Source organism: Strix aluco, chromosome Z, assembly GCF_031877795.1.
Source record: "Strix aluco isolate bStrAlu1 chromosome Z, bStrAlu1.hap1, whole genome shotgun sequence".
Taxonomy (NCBI): Eukaryota; Metazoa; Chordata; class Aves; order Strigiformes; family Strigidae; genus Strix; species Strix aluco.
In genome coordinates, this window is record NC_133971.1 from 23,819,213 (window position 1) to 23,842,377 (window position 23,165).

General features: G+C 41.4%; 1 protein-coding gene across 6 annotated transcripts in view; it reads right to left on the reverse strand.

The window, feature by feature from the left end:
• PALM2AKAP2 (PALM2 and AKAP2 fusion) overlaps positions 1 to 23,165 on the reverse strand; it is a 270,772-nt gene that overhangs the window by 192,336 nt on the left and 55,271 nt on the right. For all 6 annotated transcript variants that reach the window (XM_074811959.1, XM_074811957.1, XM_074811963.1 and 3 more), the window contains exon 3: positions 16,177 to 16,307. In XM_074811959.1, the coding sequence (XP_074668060.1) occupies positions 16,177 to 16,307 (131 nt within the window). The remainder of the gene's footprint in view (positions 1 to 16,176; positions 16,308 to 23,165) is intronic.

Genomic DNA, 23,165 nt, shown 5'->3' on the forward strand with positions numbered 1-23,165 from the left:
TAATTCCTTCTCAAATATGCAGCAATACAAATTGTTCTCAGTACATAGAACAGCATGAACTTCACCAGTAAATCATAAACCAGGAAATTTAGGTAAAATCAAGATGTTCCATGTCGTATTTTACTGTCTAGCTGCTATCAGGAAAAGCTTCCCTTACCAAAAAATCAGATTAATCCAACAAAGATTTGTGTAAGGGTTAATATGCCCCAAATACATGGGACAAAATTGGTATATTTCTGGCTACTACAGTTTCTGGGAATCACTTTACAAAATTTTTGTGCCAACTGGTAAAAACTTTCACATGTTTCAAAATACAACTGAATGAAAAAGCTCAGATCTCCATAGTACATGTCACTTCCTTAATGATTGTTCTTTGAAAGAAGGTAATTTGTATTTAGAAAAAGGAGTAAAAAACCCACTTACAACACATTTTCAACTTTGTTCATGCATAGCCATTTAGGCTATGTATATATCTAATACAACAAGAAGCAGTTTAGCCAGAAATTACTAAACACAATCTACCTCCTTCCTAATCAGACACTACCTATCACTATTTCTTTCTTTTATTGCACTGAATCCTTCTCAGCTCAGCAGCATGAAAAGCAAAGATTAATGAAGAAAGAATCACCTTTCAGAAATGCTGGGTCATTGCATCAAGTTTTTCAAATCTCCTCTCCTTTGGGAGATGAGGTGGCTCAGCAGGGGCTGCTAGGATGGAAAAATATCAATATATTCCTCATCCTATTCAAGATGCCAGCATGATCTTTGCAGTCTGTACTGATGCAGTAAGTGCTAAGACAAGCCACTTAATGAAGCTGTGAAATGATTAAACACCACTACTCTTAATGAGAAAAAAGACATATTCAAGACATGTAATTTTGCAGTCACTCCCTGCAGACACTACAGATGACAAAATAACTACTGGAAATAAGGAAGTAGTATCAGACACACTACTTTGCTTCAGGTGTTTTGTTTCACATCCATTCCTGTACAAGGATATTCTTGATCTGGGCAGCTTCCAAAAGAAAAGCTTGTATTATCTTGTTTGCAAATGAGACAAGTCTAGAACAGCTTCACTGAAGCAAGGAAGTTTGTGATTTAGTCAGGAAAACCCAACAGTGCTGCTGTGCCTCATAAAGCAAATCTGGTGCCCAAGGGAGGTCTGGTGGTGCTTGCTGGGGCCTGCTGAAACATGGATGTCTGCACCAAGGAGCCACCTATAAGAGCCATCCTGTTCATTACATGCCTTCATTTGCCACATGCTGTATTTAAGCAGGTGTTTTCACTACCTGAGAACCACAGTGCACTCTCCTGTTCTCCATTCACAGTTGAGAGGGACAAAGTCTGGATACTCTGTTTTCCTTTCTTCTTTGAAATGCTGGAAGAGTGAAATAACTTCCCATAAAATGCTGTGCAACATCAGTCTTCAAAAAAGTGGTGTGTAGCAATCTACACTGCAGGCAAGAAATTTGTTTGTCCCTGGGATCCCTGGTAGACTTGGGCACCGTAAGCTAGGACATCAGGAGGTGGCTCTCATGTATGTTGCTTATTGCTTGCAGATATCAAAGCACTTGTCAGCTATTACATTTCCAGTCCTGAGAGAGGGAAAACTGAGGCATGGAGGAAGGGAAGGGCATTTCTCGGTTTGAGTTTATTTCTGAAGTTCTTTGTCTCTTGTATCTGCCGCAACAAAGATTTTTTGGCTTTCATGTGATATTTCAAGCCTGTCTCTTCTGCTAGGAAAATGACACAGTGATGAGAGAGAGTAAGTCCTCTTTTGTGTGTGTGTAATTTTGGATGACTCTTACACGGTGGACATTGGTCTGATCTGTAGGGGTTTGGTAATGTTTCTGTTCATGTTCTGTGAGTTTTAAATGAAAGCATTTAACAAACCAGTGGTAACGCAGCAGTGTCTCTCTGTTATACCTGAGGTTTTGCATTGCCTTAGGTGGTATCATTCTGACTGTACCAATCCCTGATAATTGAAGTTCTCTGGGTAGAAACTACGTACTACCAATGTTAAGAAAAAAATAGCTAATTAGGAAAAAAAAGTTCTCAAAACCCTGGTGTGAAGCAGACTTCTATTACCGGAAATTGTTTTCAATCCATTCTTCCAGAAAATTTATACGATTTTCAGAGATTGCTGTCCAGACCAAGCTGGACTCTTTATCTGATGCTACACAATCATGAAAGACTTTTCCTGATGGTCTCAATAGGAAAACAGGATAGTTTTTCTGTGACATAGTTTCAGTATGATTGATGAGTTGTATTTGTTGAGCTGACGTTCAGAAGCAATTACATGGCTTTTTTTGTCTGCAGGGTGGTTGCTCCTGAAATCACTTGTCTAAAAGATGATACAAGGGAGTGTTGGCCACTGCTGCCTGCCTGGTAGCCTACTTAATGTTACCCATAGCCTTAAAACTGGGCTTTCAGTGATCATACATGTGACATAAGAAGTTACATCTGCCTTGGTGGGTACTCACAGCCTTTGGCAGGTGGTAAAATATTTTAGGTTATGCCTAAGTGAAAGTGCAGTTGTTGCACATGAAGAAAACAGAGATGAGAATCACCATGTTCTTGGCACGGTGAAATCCTGCAGTTATTTCATGCTGAACCCTGCTCCTGGACACCACAGGTCTCCGCTAAAGATGATCCCAATGGGGTAAGGACTCAAAGGCATGAAGTATTCCCCTTGAATGTTTTGGGACATAAACACAGTACATGTACAAAGCCTGTGGCAGCTCAGTTGTCTTCTCCTGCTACAATCTTTCCTAAAGTCAGAATGCTGTTATGATGGCTTTTTTTAGGGTTTGTTTTTGTTTTTTAAATTATTTACTCTCTTAGCTGAAAATCCTACAGCATCAAAACTGGAATGTCACTGTAACAGATATAAATCTTCTCCCCCTGGGTGAGAAGTGACATCTTAAATTCCTGGGAATAACTTGTGAACAGTGGACTATTGTCCTCACAGGACCAGATGAATGGCTGGCCCCCTGTGACCCATCTGGAATGGCATTTGGAGGGTGAACTGGGTTCTCTGGTTTCCCAACCTGGATGCTGCCAGCAAGATGAGGCTTACAAGCCTGGCTCTGCTGGTGACATACTGCTGCTCTGCAGCAGCTGCTGCCTGAAACGTGTTTCTAAATTTAGGAGCCTTCTGCCTTTCTGAGCCCATTCCAGGTGTGCCAAGTCATAAATCTCAGAGATCATCAGAAAAGTCTGAAAACCCTTAGGCTGTGACTTAGCAGTATTTCATTCTCCCCTTCTATTCTTTTGGAAGTAAGAGGTTTAACTTCAGCTGAAAGTCTTAACACAACTTACCTGGGTTGTTATGACTGTTCTTTTATCTGATGGACCTAAAAAACATCTCACTTCACACCAGGCTGCCAGCCCAATTCCTGATTGCAATGTGGGTTCTTGTGAGTGTCATTTGCATAAAATTCACTGTTCTGATTAATAAGTACCCTTAAATTTATAGACTGGAAAGGAGGCTAAGGAGGGACTCATACAAGGAAACTGTATTTGCAGTTTTCTAAATACATAAAAACCCCACTATGCACAAAAATAAAACTGAATGGAAAAGTTGTCATATAAGGCTTAGGGCTCCAAGACTTAATTAAAGTTGTTTTCTCTGGTGACTTCTTTGACTAGAGTGTTACACACTCCCACACACATACACACTCTCACCTATCATCAGAAACCCATGTTTACTGGGAATATCTGTTTTGTTCATATTTTGTATAGTTAAGATTCTGTAGGCAAGCTCATGTTTCCCAGGTGGTCTTCCTACAAATGAAATGTCCTTTAAAATACCCCAGCTGTAACTACACCATTTAGGGCATTTTCCCTGAGCTACCATCAAAGATGACAGGGTCTGTGCTGGAATTGTCTTCTGTCTCTGATATCTGTTTGCAGAGAACATGTGTTTCTTCTGGTGTTAAAGATCTATGTTATAATTTGATTCCACCAGTTGGTTGCAGACTTGGCTTACCTACCTGGCAGGTCACTCAGCTTGGAAAATCTAGGCTCTAGTCTATACTTTTGGTCCCCACTTCCTTTTCTAGTGATTGCTTGCCTCACTGGCTTATATTATAAAGTATTTGCAGCAAAGAATATGTATCATTGTGCACGGCATCTGGTGGGGTGATGGACCCCACCTGGAGATCTGTGAGGATCCAGGATTTCTGGATCACTGAATACAGAGGGTGACCACAAAAGAAGCCACAAAAATCAATGTTTCATCTGTTTGCATGAAAAACTGTGAAATGCATTTGCCATTTTCAGTAATCCTGTCCAAAAGTACATTTTGGATTTAGTAGGCTGCAAATTTTTCTTCTTCATACAAATGACTAGAAGAAGCCTTTTCAGACATAAATAAAACAAGCTCAGCTGTTAATGGGCAAGGATAAGAAAAACACTAGCACACGAGAGATGTACGAATCATTTGGGAATTGGATTTTGACAGCTGAATTAAAAAATAAAACACCCCCAGGAATTATCAACAAAAGCTACCCATTTAATTATGCAGCTGTGTTACTCCATAGGCCTGAGGCATCTCAAACCACGTCTTCAGCACCACCGAGGGATGTGCCCTACACACCTAGAGCTTGCACTGTTTGAGCACTGATATGCGTGAGACTGCAACAATTTAGACAGCTAGCCAGCTGAGAGACTACGTAGACCATGCTGCAGCTTGTGCCTGTCCTGCTCCAGCTACCCACAGATGGGTGGAAACCACCACAACCACTGGGGCTGAGGCCAGTCCTCTGATTTTGATGTAATCGTGCTGCAGTGTAAAAGTCTTCACCAGTTTCAGTGCTACGCAACAGTGTGTTAAGATACCTGAGCTAGCTTAGACACCATCAGCAGCCAGGCAGTGCACAGTCAACCACCTAAGTATTTATGGAGCTGCTTCATCTTGCTGCAGCTGCAGTGCAATCAGCACATAGGTTCAGAGCTAGCTGAGTGATTTTATACTTCAGCACCAAAGCCTATACGCAGTACATGCTGCTGAACATTTTAAACTTGCATGTCTTTTGCATATTAGAGATTGAACGCATTTCACACCATAACTTGCACATACCACCTGAACACTACATTGCTTTTCTCCTTTCAAATCAAGCTGCTTTGATACATAAGAATGGTGTGACAACCAAGAGCCAGATACAGTCAGCAAGAAGCGCAAGTCCAGTCATACTGTGAATCCCTTTGTTCAGTGAAAGGCTGTTCTTTCCTTTCTCTAGAAGCACAGACTATTTGTGTTAATAAGCATCTATTTCTTATTTATGTTGCCACTGCAAAATAAGAGAACGGGAAGAATTCTAAAGAATGAAAATTTGCACAGGATATCTAAGTGGCACCAGTGAGGTTCCCTTCATACAGTGAGAAGTAGTTCCTGTACCAAAGACTTCAGCTCACATTATGCTTAAAGTGTGCAAAAGATGATTACACAAATGAAACTGGAATAGGAGATGTGGAAGAACTGTTGCAGTACATTTCTCCAAGTCATGTAAGAAATTGGTGGTAAAGGCAAGAGTTTAACCCAGGGGTAATCTGGGCTTCATCCTGTCAGGGCTGGTTTCTCCCCTTGAGGCAGTTCCCAGGGATGCACACCGCACCATTTACGTGGTCTAGAGGAACACAGGATGCAAAGACCTGGTTCCTGTGTCTCTCCAGTTACTGACTTCAGACTGTCCTGCTGATGTGCTGATGTTGCCTAGAGGGTAGATTATTTTTAAACACTTTTTATTTCAGTATGTTTTCCAGTATAGAGAGGTGATTGTACAGGGCTACCATAACCTCTGCACGTAGAGCTCATTCCATTTAAGTGTCTGTACTTTTTGCTGGTAAAAATTGAATCCACAAAGGGAAGCTTTGCTTGTGCAGCTGCATTAGTAAACATGTTCTAGTACAGAGTAGGCATAATTTAACAATCTTTCACACAAATGACTAAACACATTTTCCTGGCTATGGGACAGTAGAAGCATGGTAATTGTCCTGTCAGGTTCTTCTAGACCAGTTACAATCTACAACATGTTTGCACAGCTTTTTGAAATTTCTATCTCATCAGTGATCCAGTTATTCAGAATCAGCTTCACCTTTTTCAGAGCATCTTTTCCCCAGCAGGTGCTTTGTTTTTGAACTTACTTGTCTTTTTAGGACTCTGGTACCATACTGAGGTGAATCTGTCCTGATGCAGACCAATAGCTACAGAGAGGGAGAGCAGATTGCTGTTCAAGACCCAGCAGCCTTATGTCACTGACACGTAGAGTGTATCAAACTCTTGTCCACAGATTCCTTTACACAGGTAGTATCCAGCTGGACTCATTTCAGTACATACCTCTCTTCTACTGTCTCATAGCTATGACTCCTAGTATATCAGGTAGTTTTCATTGGCTAAAGGCCTTTTAAGAAGCATGGACATTGTCCAAGTCTGACTCCAATGCCTTGTAAATTGGAATTTACTTTCACTTCCAAATTCTCTTTGTAACCCATTAATGACATTTTAGGGTCATAAGCCGCTCCAGTTGCTTGAACTTGCTGACCAAACTTTGCAACATGCTGATTGTCTAGGAGTCCTAATTGCAGCTCTGGGTGTTGATTACGTAGGAATCTGTGGTAAAGCTCTGCTTTATCTGGCCTTGAACTCATCTTTTATGTTATTGGTTTTGCAAAATATCTTTGATTTTTCTTTTTTTTCTTTTTTATTTTTTCCCCCCCTACTGCTTGGCAGTACTTGTGACATCCCTGTCAAGTCCTTTTCCACCTGTGCCAACAGTACCAGGTCACAGAAGATGTCATGCAAGTCTGACTTTGAAATAGCTTTAATCCATGTACTTTCATTGTTTAATTTCTCCTACTACCTCCACTTATTACTCCCTATCTGTCCCCCATCTGTTTTGCTGCCCCTCTGCACATCTGTTATACGAAGTCAGTTTTCTAATTTGAGTTCTTACAACAATCTGGCACTGGGACCTGATTCCTCAGTGTCTTATGCTATAGAGTCATATATCACTTCATCCTACGAAACCCATATTTGTACATGGCTATGAGCATGTTTTACATTTGTAACATGCAGATCTGAGTGCTCTGAATGTCCTTCATTGTTGATTTGACCATATCATTCATGCGTTATATTCTTGGATGGCTACAAGCATTTTTGGAGCACTTGGATGTTCCCTGTTACTACTCATTTGCTTTTCTACAGTGAGACTATGATACATGTGCCAGCAGACTATTCTCTATTTCTGAACATGCCTCCCTGGGACTTTTCTTTTCTCTTCAACTGCAATTTCTCAATAAAATCCATTACAGCTGTCCCTTTCTTATCAATCAGAATTCCTGATTGCACATCCAGTCTTTGTTTGTCTTCTGTGGACTATCAGCTGGGATTTGCATTATTTTATACCTTAGAATTCACATACTGCAGCAGTTTAAAACCCCTACAGGGAAGGTGACGTGCTTTTCAGACTGCAGATTTTTTAAAAAATGGCTAAGACTTGCAATGCCCACTGGGTGGCTCCAGACACTGCACCCTGCTCCTCCTCTAACTGTACCTCTACCTACCCAGAGCTAGTTCAGCTCTGCAGTAATACATGTAAGTGCTGACTGCTAGCAAGAATGACAGGGCAGGGCCTGGGGTAAGAAACACATGATGCACCAGATAGATAATTAATGGTTATTAATAACTATTTGCATCACGGTAGTCCCCAGAGGCCCATCGGAAGGTGGCTGTGCACGAAGTAACATTAAGGCTTCAATTCCACTCATTGCACTTGAGGCACTTCACTGAGACACCTACACTCAAGGGAAGGAGATGGGCTTACACAGGCCATGGAGGTGATGCTCTCTCCTCATGACCACATGGGGGGCCTAAAGGAGATGATGCTCTAAATGTCAGTGATTTATTTAAACTCCTGGAATTATACAGGATGAACCTGACCCTTTGGGACAAGGGAGCTACAGAGGACAAGACTGCAGCAGTATCTTACCTAGCTCTGCGAGTACGTGTGTGTGAGTGCGTGTGTATGCTGAACGTTCTAGCCTTGGCAGACACAGACACAGCACAAAAAGAGAGGTTTGGCAGGGAAAAGGAAAGAGCTCTGATATAAGGTGGAGACAGAGTAAATAATCGTTGTAGTAAAGTAAAAAACCACCAACACAATAAAATCAACCCAGGCTGTTGCCTCACTCTGATCCTTCTCTTTGTAAATACACTCCAGGGTTGTCATCTCTTTCAAAATTCTGCATGTGTATGTCACCTCCACACAAACATGTCTTTCTGTTACTGAATTTCCACAATTTTGTTTTTTCCATCCACCAACTGCTACATGGACTAACTGTGTGGAAGGAACTGTTTCACCAGGACTGCCTTGTGGTAGGGCTGGTGTACAAGGAAAGCCAATAACAAGCCAACTCCAGCAAAGACAAGCATAAAAAGGAAAGGAATGGAGACTAGTCCTTTTTGTTTTACTCCACGCAACAATCCCATTTGGCCCATGATTAAGATTTAATTCAGATGTAACGAAGTCAGTAATTCCTACTCTTTATGCTATACTACAATTTACTGCTCCAGGAAACCCCTGTCAGTTCTACTAGGCTTAAAAGAATTGTGAAGATCTTAGATGGCTTTGCGTACAGAGAGAGTGTGGATAAATACATGTGTTATGAAGCTATTTCCCCATCTTGTGAACAGCAGCACATGGAGAGTCATGTGAAATTTTAGCTTTGAAATGTTAAAGCCAAGGAAGCTCTAAAGTTTTGCTCTTGATAATCTGTCACTGGGTCTCATCTAGTATGGCCACAGAAATCCAGCCTTGTGCAGAACGTCCATTTTATTGAAAGGCTGCAATGATTGAAATTGCATTTTTCTTGCTGAACCTGGCCCAGAGGTAGTAACTGCCCCTTTCACAAGGGGCTGTAGCATGTAATATACTGTATTAAAAGTTTTAATCCATTTAGAAATTGATGCTGATTTACAATGCGTTAGCTTGCCTAAAAAAAGGTGTCCTTGAAAACCTGCTTCTGTCCAGGGCTTAATTTAAGCCTATATGTCCCTTCCTTCTTGAGTAACATGTATCTTAATCTACAGAATACTGACATACATGAAGTGTCAGAAGCACTTGAGGTGGAAATTCCTTGATATGTAGAGACAGGGATTTGGAATTTCTTCTATATCTTGCTCCCAAATTAGGCAAATTGGTGTCTTTATCAAGGTCCATATCACGTACACATATTCGAGGACAGCAGACACAGCTGGAGTGGGGGGAGCCTGTGCTCGAATTGAACAGTCAATCATTTTGCCCACTTTATAAGATGCATAGGTATCATTACATAATTACAAGCTAGTGATGCCTAGGAGTTGTGGAAAATCTTGAGCATTTAGGCAACTGTTAGAGCACTGGCATGTCATTCTGCTATTTTAAGTATGGGCTGAGTTTGAGAACTGAGGTAGTAAGCTATGTTATTATTTTTATTTTTTTTTGAAGTGCTACATCTGAACATATTATACCATATGTAAAAACCTCAAAACCCTTGCCACCCAGCAGCTCTTAACTCATGGCTTTTCTGAGATCATCCTCCAAGTCCTGAAGAATTCTCTAATCACACTGCAGATCAGGTTCCTTTGGAAATCTGAGATTTCCTGTTGTTTTGGCTTTTTGCCTGGTTTTGTTTTGGTCTGTGTTTTCCTAAGAAATGTATCACATATGAAATGCACCCCAGTAAAAGCTTTATGGGGGGTGAAGGATGTGCTGTTTTGGAAACCACAGTCCTTAGGGGTTGCCGAAACTGGAATCTGTGGAGCTTCAGCAGATGAGATCTGATATTGATCAGTCTTAGTGAAGAATCAGACAGAGGACTTGGGGACAAACAGCTGATCCTGTGCAGAAAGCTTGATCTTCCCTCAGAAGTTGAGCAGAATTCAGAGAGACTGCCTGTCTCTGAGGAGACATTTTTGCTTTTTCACTCTTAGAGAGCTCACCCAGTGCAACTGGTCATACAGGCAGCATGCGAAGGCAGACTGAGGGCTTGTTTACAGCTGCATCTGGCATTCTAGGTAAAACCCTAAAATGCTGAATAAACAATGTTCCTGGTCATTTTCTCCAGCTGTCATCAATGTGGAAGTTGCAAAACACTCATGCTCATGTGGACCATGCACTTGGAAGACACACTATTCTCTGCACTAGCATATGCTTCAGCAACTGTTCATATATCTCTGGAAGCTAAGATTGAAGGGAAATGGATGAGACCTTGCTAAGGAGAGGTTTATGGCACCTCTGGTCCTGGCTTGCACTGTCTGCTCTAGGGGAGGTCTGAGCAGCTGTTTCTGACATCAGATTATCCTTCTTTTGAAGGAATGCCCTCACATCTGTTTTATGTGCTATCTCTCCCTCTGTCATGCAAAGACTATTAGTAGCAGTCCCAAGTGAGACTGAATTATAGCCAGAGTTCCCAGCCTGAGACATGCTACGTTTTTATCCTGGGAAGAAGAAGCAGGAAACAAACCTTGACACCAGAAAGAGATGACAGAATGGACATTGGGAGAAGAGAAAATGCTAAAGATGCAGCAGCCATGACAAGCTCAACTGAACCATGAGCTTGTTTTTGCTGGACTCTATAATGAGAAGAGACCCAATCTAACATCAAAGATTTGTGAAGCACTCATAGTCTATTAATAAGATAGTGTATTAATAAGATTTTATTTTCTGCATATCAAATCACCTTGGTGAGAGTTTTCTTCTCAGGGCCTAGCCCAGCCTCTCTGGCAATACTCAAATCTGAGCATTTACCTGGAAAGATTCAGTTGCAATAATGGAAGAAGAGGACAATTCTTCCAGCTTTGGAGAAGTTTTACTCCATTTTGGATCTGCTTCTATCTAGATTAGGACTTCTGTCTAATACCTGGTAAGCAGAGATAGGTCAAGCACAGTAGAACAGAGAACCTCACACAACCAACTAAGGCACCTTTTGCTTGAGAGAGGTGGTGTCATCTCTCTTGTGTAAGCTTGCATTCAGCAACTCTTTTGGTCCATTAGGTTAAGTGCTTTTCTCGGATGGAAGCTGTGCTTGTCCTGCAGTCCCTCTCACAGGCTTCTTTCAGTTCAACACTTCAAAACACTTTCCAAGGTTTTGAAAGTACAGATGAACAGCAGCACTCTGTGATGGGAGCTGCTGGGAGGGAGTGAGTTTTTGCATGTATTTACCACCTGCCCACATCAACAAGACAACAGCAATCAGCAAAGACATGTGCTCATCCCAGGAAAGTGCTCATGACCTATGGTCCAAAGCACAGAACTGCCCCTGCCACCATTATCATCAGGCCCTCCCTCCATGCTGGACCACGATGGAAGAGCCTTCTTCTAGAGGTGACAGAGCTGTGGCTCACCACCAGCATGCACAAGGGTAAAAGACTCTACAATCACAAAGGGCTTTTGCAAATGTTAGGAGTTGGATGTGTTGACAGTTGAGTAGCCCTGAGTAAATAACAGGGGATACACACACACCTTGGCTGCTGTCCTGCATTGCTTCATCCCCAAGAGCTGTCACAGTGACAAAGTGCCACAAATATGTCTTGGCTGTACTTTTTAGGGATCTGGCATCCACTGCTTTAAGCTGTCTGCCTGGTCCACATGTCCAAAAAAGCTGCTCTAATAGAATGATAGTTTGTCTGTCCGTGGAGTTGATGGGTACCTCCTCATGCAATGTGAACAGATGCATTGTTGCTTACTGAACAGATATGCCACTTTATTGAGAACTTAGCTCTGTAGGTTTCTTTTCTCCAGGAGCACAAGTAGTCCAGTCCAGTCCTGGTATCTCAAGTCAGTGTCTGTCAGCAAGTAGGGAGATACATTGTCACAGAGTATTTAATTTTGTCATGATACATGAAAGCATCGGAGCAATGAAAACTCTTCACCTTTGGTAGTAAACACAGGCTGCGAACACATACTATAATGTAATCTAGTGAAACAAAATAATTTTGGGAGTCTTTCAAATGCTGTGAAGGAACAGCAGGCTTTGGGTGGGCTGCTCTGCTCTGTGAATGCTGCTGGTTAATACCCAGATGTCGAATGCCAACTTTCCATTCACTGCTGCAAAATAACAGACTGTCATGTGGTAAAAATAACCATGGGAGTTATGCAGCACATTCCAGCGCTTGTTTCACCTACAACACACTTATCAGAAATACATCTGTGGAAGTTCACTGGGCATCTGTATCAATGCTATCCCAAACAATATCTTTCAGGTTTGTGATTTGCAGAATAAGTTTAAGGGAAGGGAAATGCTTTTCATTCATTTTTTACACCTTTACCTAAAATCTAAGGTAGATGTAGAAAACAGGAGATCACTTTTTCACTGTGTGACAATGGGAAAGGAACTCAGAAATGGCTGCTTTCCTCTAACATGGACCTGAGATCTTTGGGAGAACACAAAAAATAAACTAGCTTTAAAGCTTCTCTATGTCTTAAGGACGGTTTGTGCTGAGAGATAGCCTAAATCCACGTCTGGCTTTGCTCTGCCACTGATACAATGGTACCACCAATCTGGCAGTCAGGTTTCAAATATTTAATAATGCAGCAATGCCTTTCCATTATTCCCACTACTGACAGATTTCTAGACCACTTGAGACTCAATGAATGGTGAATAAGGGGTCCAATCTTGTTGTTAAGACCACCAGACCAACCACTTTTTTAAAGAAATGCAAGACACCAGGATTTTTACATGCGGCGTCATAAGTCTTATTCTGAAGACTCAAGTTAGACAAGCAGGAGTTCTGGAAGTCCAGGACCAAACCTGCTTCAACTCTGCTTATTCTTCTATTTCCACTTTGCATTCTTGGATATGAAGACTGTTTCTAGTGTTCATGTATTTCAAAATCTCTAAACATGTTAAACTAATCCCAATTATCAAATGATCATTCTGTCTGTAATCCACTGTTACAATGTTCATATGCCTGCATCTTGTCTTAATCTTGCACACCCTGGTTTTTTAACTTGTATGTGCATCTTGTACTTCTATGTCCTCCTGTTGGTAATTATCAGCATAATGATAGTATTTAATTATTTGTATTGCATTCTCTGTTCTGTTTTATTTCTGGTTTTGTGATGCAGATATTTTTTCAGTTGCTTGGCATGAAGTGTACAGAAATGCTGACTAATGTAGGCATCCTTCTTCCAAATGCTTTTGCAGACAAGAAAGCTCATTAAATCATTACACTTACTCATGTCTAAGTTTACTCACATGCACATATCCTTGCAAGATAGAAACTGAAGTATGTGATTTGTCATGATAACATGGAATTCTAATAAATAAACAGCAGTCTGTACACTCATGCATTTTTGCTGCCCCAGTTGAAATGAAACACCTCCCACACAAAGGAGAACTGGTTACACTAGCTTAAGAATAAACACTACACGCATGTGTACATCTTGCAAAACGTCTGATTTTAGTGGGAAAGTCACTTAAAAGTAAATTAGAAAAAGCAATACCCAACTGAAGAATTTGCATTATGTGCAAGGCCCTTAAGACCATCTACAAACCCACAGCTAGCTCTCTTCTTTCTCTGAGGTAGAGATATTTGCCTCTTCTGGATAGCACAGACCTACATGAGCCCACAACCTCATTTATGTATGTCAGTCTGGTCTCAAACACTATCTCCTTCAGTTTTCGGTTCTAAGTGTCGCAGTTCATTCAGCTTGTCAGACCTACTCTTTACGTCCAGCCTGCAAATAAAGATGGGTATTTCTCTTGTGCCATGGCTGTTCATGTAGGAAATGCAGAGTTATGAGAAAGAGACCTTGCTGAGTGCTTCAGTGTATGCAGCAGAAATGGTGCTCTCTGCAATGACAATGGGATGCTCTGCGGCAAGAGGAAAGGAATAACTGCGTGTTCCCCCTTGTTAAAGCAGGGGCACGGGTGCTGGCTGTCAGCAGAGGTTGGATATTGGCCTTCATGAGTAAGCTTTACCCTGCTCCTAGATCACATGTAAAAGACTTTGTATTTTTTCCAGTAAGGACAAACCCATTATGTGTGCCACAAGCCTCTTTCACAGACATCTTGATACTGCAGCTGTTCTGTGCTTGCACATAGGATGAAGTGTGACTCTAATGAATATGCAAGATCCATGGCACAGTGGCCATACAGTCCCCTGGCATCAACTTTATGGCTAGTCTCGCAGTAGTTTTCTCTCCTCCTAGTGAACCAGCTTAGTTTGTCCTCTGTCGCCCTCATTGAGAGGGTTTGGGCTGTTTCATAGTGATCCCATTGGATAGTGCATACTGCACTTCAGAAGGACCACTGGGCCCCTGCAAACATGAACATATGAATGGTCCCCCCATAATCCTCCCCTCTGATTCTCTCCCAGGAATGCAGAGGGGAAATGTGGTGCACAGACAGCTAAAAAATCCTTTCAGGATGAGTTCATTCTACTTCACTCCTCAGATAACGTGCGTGACATCTTCTCTCTTCTTCTTACCTTTTTTACAGCCCTTTACCTTCTCAGCCTATCTTGATGGAATCTGGATATGTCATGTTGTCATGGATGTAAATTGTAATTAGACTAATGACCTCAACCTCTACTGTCTTATCTCTACAGTACAGGTGTAATATTTTCTCATTTAAATTAAAATAAATTTTTACTATCTTTGGAGCTCCCTCAGGTAACAGGGAAGTTAAGCATGCTAGTGAGGCTGTCAGACAAATGCCCTTTCAACTCAGCAGCAAGCAGCTGACCTGTAATTTGAAGATAGGTGGTCACAGCAGAAGAGAGCTCCGTTACTTCCAAATATTCAAAGATTTTATTTGATGGGTGCAGCTAAAGAAGAAAAAAGCCGTACTACAGGGGCAAAGGTTTCACATAGAATTTCATCCTACTCTTTGAACTAATTAAGCAAAGCAGGTTTTTTTGCCATCAGTGGTGGTACTCACATAGCTGAAATTGAGCACATGCGGATGTGTTTTCTGGATGGGGTCAGAGCACTTAGCACCTTGCATCACTCAGCAGTAGATGAATTATGTATTACAGTATATATTTCTGAAGTTCAGTCCATGCATTCTTTCCATCTACTGCATTAATTTATGGAGCAAAACATCAGGTAGCATATGAAATATTAAAAAAAAGCTTTCTTGCCTTATGTTACCACAGATGTAAAAGAACAATACACATTCTCAAATCAGTTTTAATTAATATGAATCACAAGACAGAGACCAGTAGTGTGAGGCAGCTCTTACATTCATGCTGATCTATTCCACATAAAAGCCATCTAGTGTCATCCAAGCTTAGAGTGGGTCTACCTGTATATATCCCCAAAGAAACATTCTCAGTGATTTCTCCAAGAAATTTTACAGGAAACCTGGCATAAGGCAAACTGAATTCACCAGATGCTAGGCTAATATCTCAACCCTTGGACTGTTGGTCCTGTTTGCTTTTTTCTCCATCACTTATATCCTCAGATGACACATTTGTAAAAGCTGTGGTGCCAGATTTGAACAACTTTTTCCAGTTTTCTGCCAGCTGAAAAAACTCTAAATTCACATTGCCTAAGTGGCAGAAGAAGCAGTTCTGGAATTTGTCCTGTGAGGGATAAAAGCATTTTCCTCATGAGCTTCAGAGCTCATTGTTTGTAGCAAAACAAAGGAAAACAGAAAAAAAGAGGACAAATGTCCACTCAGACTGCGATGGGAAAGAAATAAAAGGAAATAACTCTAATGCCCAAACCCTGCTTCTGAAAGCAGCAGATATTTTATCTGCTGGTTGCATCTGCCGTTGCATTTGAAAAGTCATTTGCACCAGTGAAAAAAGAGTGCAAAAGAGTGTCACCCCTCTTTGAACTCCTTTTGGCTGTAGAAGGTGTAAAGCAATGGAGAATCTCTCTAGTGTTGATCAAGTCATAGATGTACATCTGAAGGGGGAACTTGGCCCTCTTTTTAGCTCCCTTGTGAGAAAAATCCATCAAAGTCCATTAAACACAAAGATACCATGATGACTCTCCCTTGCAAACCATGGACATCTGGGAGACAAATTCTGGGCAAGTTTGGCTGTATGTGTGCCTGCCTCTTATACTCTTCCCTGGGCAGTTGCTATCAGCTGCTGCCAGAGATGGAGACCTGAGCAAGGAAGGTTTCTAGCTTTAATGAGAGTAACTGTTCTTAGGCAAAGCAAAGGGAAAATGTCCCTACCTGTGAATGTTTTCTTCCAGCTTTTTCACCTTCAGTTCATCCTCTTCTGACTGCCTCCTTCTGGCTTCTTCCTCTTCTGCAGAGCCAGCAGGAATTCCCTGTAGCAGCCATTTTTCCCGAAGAGCTTTTGACTGTGAGGTAAAAAAAACCCAAACCTTAGGAACAGACTGAACAAAAAACCATCTGAAGATTGAGAAGGAGCTGCCTCTGCTTCTGGATATTAGATTGTCCCCACTGCATTTCTGATTACTGCTTTAGACAGTCGATTCAAGCCAATCTATCAGCTGTTTATCCAGATATCAGGTCTTCCAGATTTAGGAGTGTCAGTTTTACAGTATACATTTTATTTAAAATCAATACCTTAATATGAAGTTATTTTTAGTTCCCAATAAAAACAAGAGTTTAAACCATGCAAATTAGCCAGTCCTGCAAGAAGTGAAATCTTTGAACAAAAGTGTGGATCTCTCACGAATGATAAGGCATGGGCTGAAAGGACTAAAATCATAAACTTCTTAAAGCTTCAAAAATAAAAGAGCAGTGTGCTCTAAAAGTAATGTGCTTCATGAAGTATATAATCAGTCTGCTATTAAATTAATCAAAGATGTTATTTTTGATTTATACCACAGACCTGTCTCCATACATTTACAGGCATACAGACAGGCACACATACACATGTATACATTCACACAAGCACACATTATTCCTCTTAACCAGACACAAAATAAAACAAAAGTCTTCCAGAAACCATAGGTATCCCAGGGCATAGCAACACTGTTGCAGAAAGCAGCAATAGTCTATATGCAATAGAATTATTCCTGGGAATTTTGATGTGCTTTTTACACCAAAAACATGGCTACAACCTCACCTGGCCACTGTCTAATCCAGCTGCAGCTCACCCAGGGGAGTTCATCAGTGGAGATGCACTGGTTGTAAGCAATCCTTTAAAGAGCACATCAGCCTGTGTGTCTTATTTGGCCCAAATCCTGCCAGAGGGATGCAGCAGATCAGTTGGCAGACAGGACGAGTGCCTGTTGAAAGGAAGATCAGGAGCCCAAAGCCATGCAGGACTTTGCTCCTTGGCAAGAAGGAAATGGAGCTGGTGGAAAAAAACGTCAGCCAAGGGACCAAGCAAACTAGCCCCTTGCATCAGACCAGAAAAAGGGAGCCTCGGTTTTGAATTTGCAAAGTGATTGGCAATGTTAGTTCAAGAAACCAACTGTAAGAGCATGTTTCCTCTCCAGTAAAGAGGAGCTAATAAGGAAATCATCAGTTCAAAGAAACTGGATTTCAGAGGCTGCCCAAATGTGCTGTAACAGTCTTTTCAATGCCATATTTGTCGCTGTAATGGAACCTGACTTGCAAACTATGTATAAGGGAAAAACATTCACCACCAAAAGCAGGCTTCAAACTCAGCCCAAAATAGAAAGATTTTTGACATGACAGACAAGGCTTACTTGTTAGTTTTTGAGTGTATATATAGACATAGTATCTATGCACAAACTATTTTTGTCACTCCATGGCCTGACATCAGGCAATTAGATTTTAATAAGACAGCAGACAGAAAGCAATACAGTACACACAATTGAATTAGACTTTATAAATTACTCCAGCTTTCACTGACTTAAACTGTGCTGCACACCAGAGGACTTCCAGGTGGGTTTTAAGTGATTTGTATATGAATTAGGATTTCTGCATGACAGAAGAGGTCTTGTTCTCTTGTACCATACAGTCATGTTCAACAGTCGGACCCATTGATGCTGGAGACATACCTTACTTGGCTGTATTCAGCTTTGCTCATGGCCTCCAAGGTGTTAGTTAACAAACATTAAGGGTGACTATCTCCAGCCACAGTTTCTGCAGGTTGTGGCTCCTTTTGCTGCCACTAGCATCTACTAATGTTTCCTGCCGCATTACATGGGCTGGTAGTGAGATTTCTCTGTGGGACCTTTGCTTTCTTGATCAACCCAGATGACTATTGCCCAGAATTTTCATCAGCTCATTCAGGGCCAATGTGCTAATGAAACGTCCCCTCAGCAAAGGACTCCCAAGTCATCACATGTACCAAGAAAAGAGGTGAGACAGTCAAAGATGGATTTACAGGTCCTGAGGTGCTACACATTTAACAACCTGTGCTTTGGCATTTAAGAGGTCTCAGTACCACTCAGTGGGTACCTGCTGGGCTAGATCCAGTGTAAAGTGCTGTGAAGGCTGATAATTCTTTAGAAAATTTCTGTCTTTTCTTTAAAAAGAAATGTGGCCAGTTGCATGTGGAACTATTTTGCTACAAGTGTCATACTCAGCTGTGGTCTCAAATCTGAAATCCTGAGTGATACTCAGTTGGAAAAACCCCCCAAGTTTCTGAAGACCAAACTCTAAAGATGAAGGCAGCCTTCTCTGCTTTAAACTTCTTTTAGATGCGGCTCCAGTTGTCCTAATAAAGCCTTTAGCAATATGTTGCTGGTACAGCACTGAAGACGTTCAGTAAACAGTCACTCCTCATTTGCTACAGAAAGACAGATAAAATCCAGGCTTTTTGTGCTTTCACAGAATCTCCATACTGATGCTCAGACAGGGAGAAACCAGTCCTTTCAGTACAACTGCTGTACACCAAAAATAAGATATTTTGTGCAGCTTTTGTTTTGGTCTTCATTTATATGAAACATTTAAGCTAAAAAATCACATGATTTTTTTCTCCCAGAAGCCTCTTTTTTTTGGCCTATTAATAGTATGAATTTGAAACAAGAAAGCTTCAATGGGACTTTTAAAAAGACATATTTAGAGACAAGAATGCTATGATCTGCTAAAAATCCTCCCTCTTGGGTGAAATGTCAGCATATTTTATCTAAAACAGGAAAGCTAGTAGCTTTGATGTTTCTGGCTTTCCTTTTCAAGATGAAAATTAAGGCATTCATTAAATACTACACTAAGGAATCCAGACAAAAAGGCTCTGAGAAATGGAAACATTTATAAGAAGCATTTCTTAAAATTCAGAGGGTCTATTTGCCAAGCTGTTGAGGTTGTGTACATTTACACACTCACTGTAAATACAATCGGCAAACAGGCAGGCACATGTCAGGGCACTGTGCGCAACAGTCTTGCTGAGCAGGAAACAGATGACTGGCATAGTGCTGAAGCAGTGAGTAGGGGTGGAAGAATCTCTCACCGGCTTTGAGCAAACCTCTCCCAGGGCAGCTTAATCAGAAACCCAGGGAGAAGGCTTTGGAACACACAATGAGACCAAGGGTGGGTAGGGCGCAACAGGGAGGTGGTGGTAGAGCTGCACTGGGTGCCTGGGCACAGCTCCTGGGTACGAGACAGTCCAGTGAGGCAGCCAGCATAGAGGCAGTCCAGCCAGATGCAAATGAGAGCCAGATGTGGCTTGGAAACAAAAGATGGTTTGCTGCCATCCATCCTCCACAGCTATGAAATTTGTGTTATGCTTCTTGAAAAAATCTTTCAAAATCTTATCCCAGGAAGAATAGGAGGTGTTTCTCCAATCTGCTAAAAGGAGGATGCTTAAATGAGGATGGAGCCCAAAAATAGCTGCTGTACAAGTTACCCCTGCTTAACAATGTTGTGCATTTGATTTACTTATCAGTCTGTGATTAAAATGGCCACAAGCTAGCATTTTAGCATTGCTCCTCCTTCACCGTCTGCTAAGAGCTTTAACTCTCTACTGCATCTTGGAGCTTCTTTATGCACCAAAGTTGTGCTGTATGATTAGACATTGTCAAAATGATATAGGGCTCCAGGAGTGGCCAGGTATAGTATTGTGAAAATACACGTATTTGTACAGCTCATTCCAATACTGGAATGTGAATATGCTGTACTTTCAGGAGGCACTACTCCACTGGTACAACAACTATGCTATGTACAGTTTGGTATAAGTATTCATTTACTGCAAGAGTACAATTTCTTCAGGGCTAAATCCTTCAGCAGAAATTAGATCATGTCATTAAAAAGGCTCTCTGTTACTGAAGTGGAAAGGGCACTGGGCTTGCGATGCTCTAGGTCACCACTGCTTTCAGGTGATTTCGTTTCTCTACACACAAGTAAGATTGCAGAGATAACAGGTAGCTCCACGTCTATTTTGTTCAAGCGTAGGAAAGCAAAGTAACTTCTGCACGGTGCAAAAAAGGAATAAAACAGGTCACGATTCTGTGAACAGATCATGGTGAGGACAGAAATAAGTGAACAGATGTTGGCCAGGACAGGAAGAAATCATGCCAAATGTTTGAATGCAGTAGACACAATGATGGCCATAAATGTGGGGCACAGCTCCCTTACGTGCCATTTATTCCAGTTTCATGCTTCAGGACAGTAAAGCCTGAGGGCTTTAAGTTGTTTACATTTAGTGCTAGCAAGGAAATAATGCATAACCCCTCACATGCATGTAGTAGAATTAATGCTGTATTGAAAACACTTTTACTTTCAATGCTGCATTTTGCTTTAATGTTGTATCAAAAGTTTAAGTATTGGGCAACATTTTCTTGCAGCGAGTAAATCTTTTTAGCACATTTTCATATATCAGTATAACCATTCTATGCTACCTCTGGACTCCCTGCTTATGAAAGGTGATTAATTCTACCCATCATTCTTGTTGATTTCAGAACTACTTCCATAAACATTGCTCATAAAGAATAACACACTTCTAGTCCCACATGAAGTGTGGCAGTGTCTTAACCTGAGGCCCAGACGCATTTGCCAGACTTGCCATTTGACTATTTATGACAATATAAAAGCTAGTTCTTGCTACGCTGCTACCTTTTGAGGTAGTTTCTTCAAGCAGGTTTTTTGGGTTTTTTTTATATTTACAAGTGGGCAATCGGAACTATCTCTCCTCAAGAGCAGTGCTTGCTAAAGTGGAGAACTCCTCCGGCTGCTGAGTAATTTTCAATGAAGCTGATAATCCTGAGGATAAACAAAGGTCAAAAGTTGACCCAAGACAGCCTTCTCCAGTAAAATGTGCCTATTTTTGAGAAACACTATGGATGGAGTCTATTCAGGGTAATGATGCTCTTCTGTGACATGCAAAATGGGCAATAATGATCCCTGGTGTAATTCCACTGAAATCAGTAGCACTACATCAAAGGCACTTTTACTGAAATCTTTGCCAAATTGAAGTTTTGCCAAAAGTCTTTGGGTTTTGAGGCTCGAAGACAAGACCACCAGACATTAACAATTTAGAGATGGATTAATTTGTTTTGTGAAATTATTTTCTTCCTATATGCATTCAGTATTTCTGTCCTGGAAAAAAGGTGAATGTCTGTGGTTGGTTCCTCATGTTCTCAAATCTGCCTATAACCAGCCCGTGCCCTGCTGAAACAGTGTAATAAAACTCTTCCTTCACCTACCAGTGTGAGAGTCAGATATTAGCCCCAAACACTCCCATTAGGACGTCAGCATAACTGGCTGCATTTCAGATTTGCTCTTTGCATTTCAGAAAGCTTCCTTGGTACAACACGGTTGAATTTTCCAGGCAGATCTGGAGCTCTGGAGGCAGCAATAAGCCAGGCTTTGTTGTTCAGCAGCTACTTGGAGCCACTCCCCAGGGATGGCAGCTTTGTCAGCCAGTGGATCAGCTACAAGAGTGAAGGCTTCCCAGAGCAGCAGATCCTGCTCTACCTGTGCATGCTCCCAAGCATGCCTAGATGATAAAACTGAGTTTGCAAGGAACACAAGTGCAAGAATGACAGCCACTAAAACTCCTCTGGGATCCCCCCTTTTCCTTTTACCCCATTCCTGTGACCACTCTGAACACTGCATCTCTTGCTTGCCATATTTTCAGGCAGCTTTCCCTGCTGTCCAGCTGGCCCTAACCCAGCTAGTGCAGGTTACCCAGCGGGTCTGGGTCTGACCTGGTGGTGTTCAGCACAATTGCCAGCATTAGCAAAGAGGTCACTGGGACATGTACTGAGATTATTGTTCCTTTGCCAGCAGGCCTTCCCTTGCCTTCCAAAAAATGGAAAAAAAAATTGTTTGCATGGCCATAGTGTGAGCAGGCACATTATTATTAGATGCCCTTAACCATTCACAAATAAATATGCAAATGCAGAGAAGGACTGTAGATATAAGCAGTGCAACAGGTAGGTCCATCTCAAAATAAGCAGGTCCTCAAAATGTATTCCTGAGTGATGCTGTAGTATTTCATTTTCCGGTAAGTGAACAAAACAGTTTGACTCTTTGCCCAGACTCATGCAGAATTTTCTTATGTGGGGTATCAGTGTGAGAGAGTCTGTTTGCAAAATGGAGAAGAAGTGTGGTCCTCAGCAAGCACAAGAGATTTTACTCTGCTCTGCCACAAGATGGATGTGGTCTTCTATGGCATGACTGGCCCTGGAACAGAACAAGCAGCCATTTCCAGCTTGCTGGTATGATGCGGTTTTGCATAGCAGCAAAACTTTATGTTGCCTTTCCAGTCATCTAAGACACTTGTTCTAGCCCAAGGAGCATGTCTGCATGATACATGGATATATGAGTCAAGCATTCCTCAGATTAGGGAATTAAGTCATGGTGAAAAATGTGCAGCTTGATTGTAGTCTTGAATTCAATCACAATGTTATAGCTAACATAAGTAAAATCCAACAAAAAAAATTATGTTAACTGGTGGAGTTTAGCCAGCAGAAGATCAAATGGCTTGTTTATAAAGCAGATTAAATATTATTCTGTAGGGTTGTAAGCTTCTTGTTGTTATTCTTTGTCAAGAAATGAACATTTCTTAGAAATATCTTGAGGAGGGGATGTCTTAAAAATATTTTTTAAGAAGCATACATTTAGACCAAGAGTCACAAACATCTTCCAGCAGTCAGTTAATGTGTATTCATCACACAGAACATTAAAACACATTAACTAACCTTTTTCAAGGGTGCCAAAACCTGCTCACTGTAACTGACAATCTTTTGTGACCAGGCGTTGGAGACTGATGGCTTAACCTCTTCCAAAGTTTCTTCTCAGCCACACAGGAACAGGCCACCATGTCACTTGCCTAA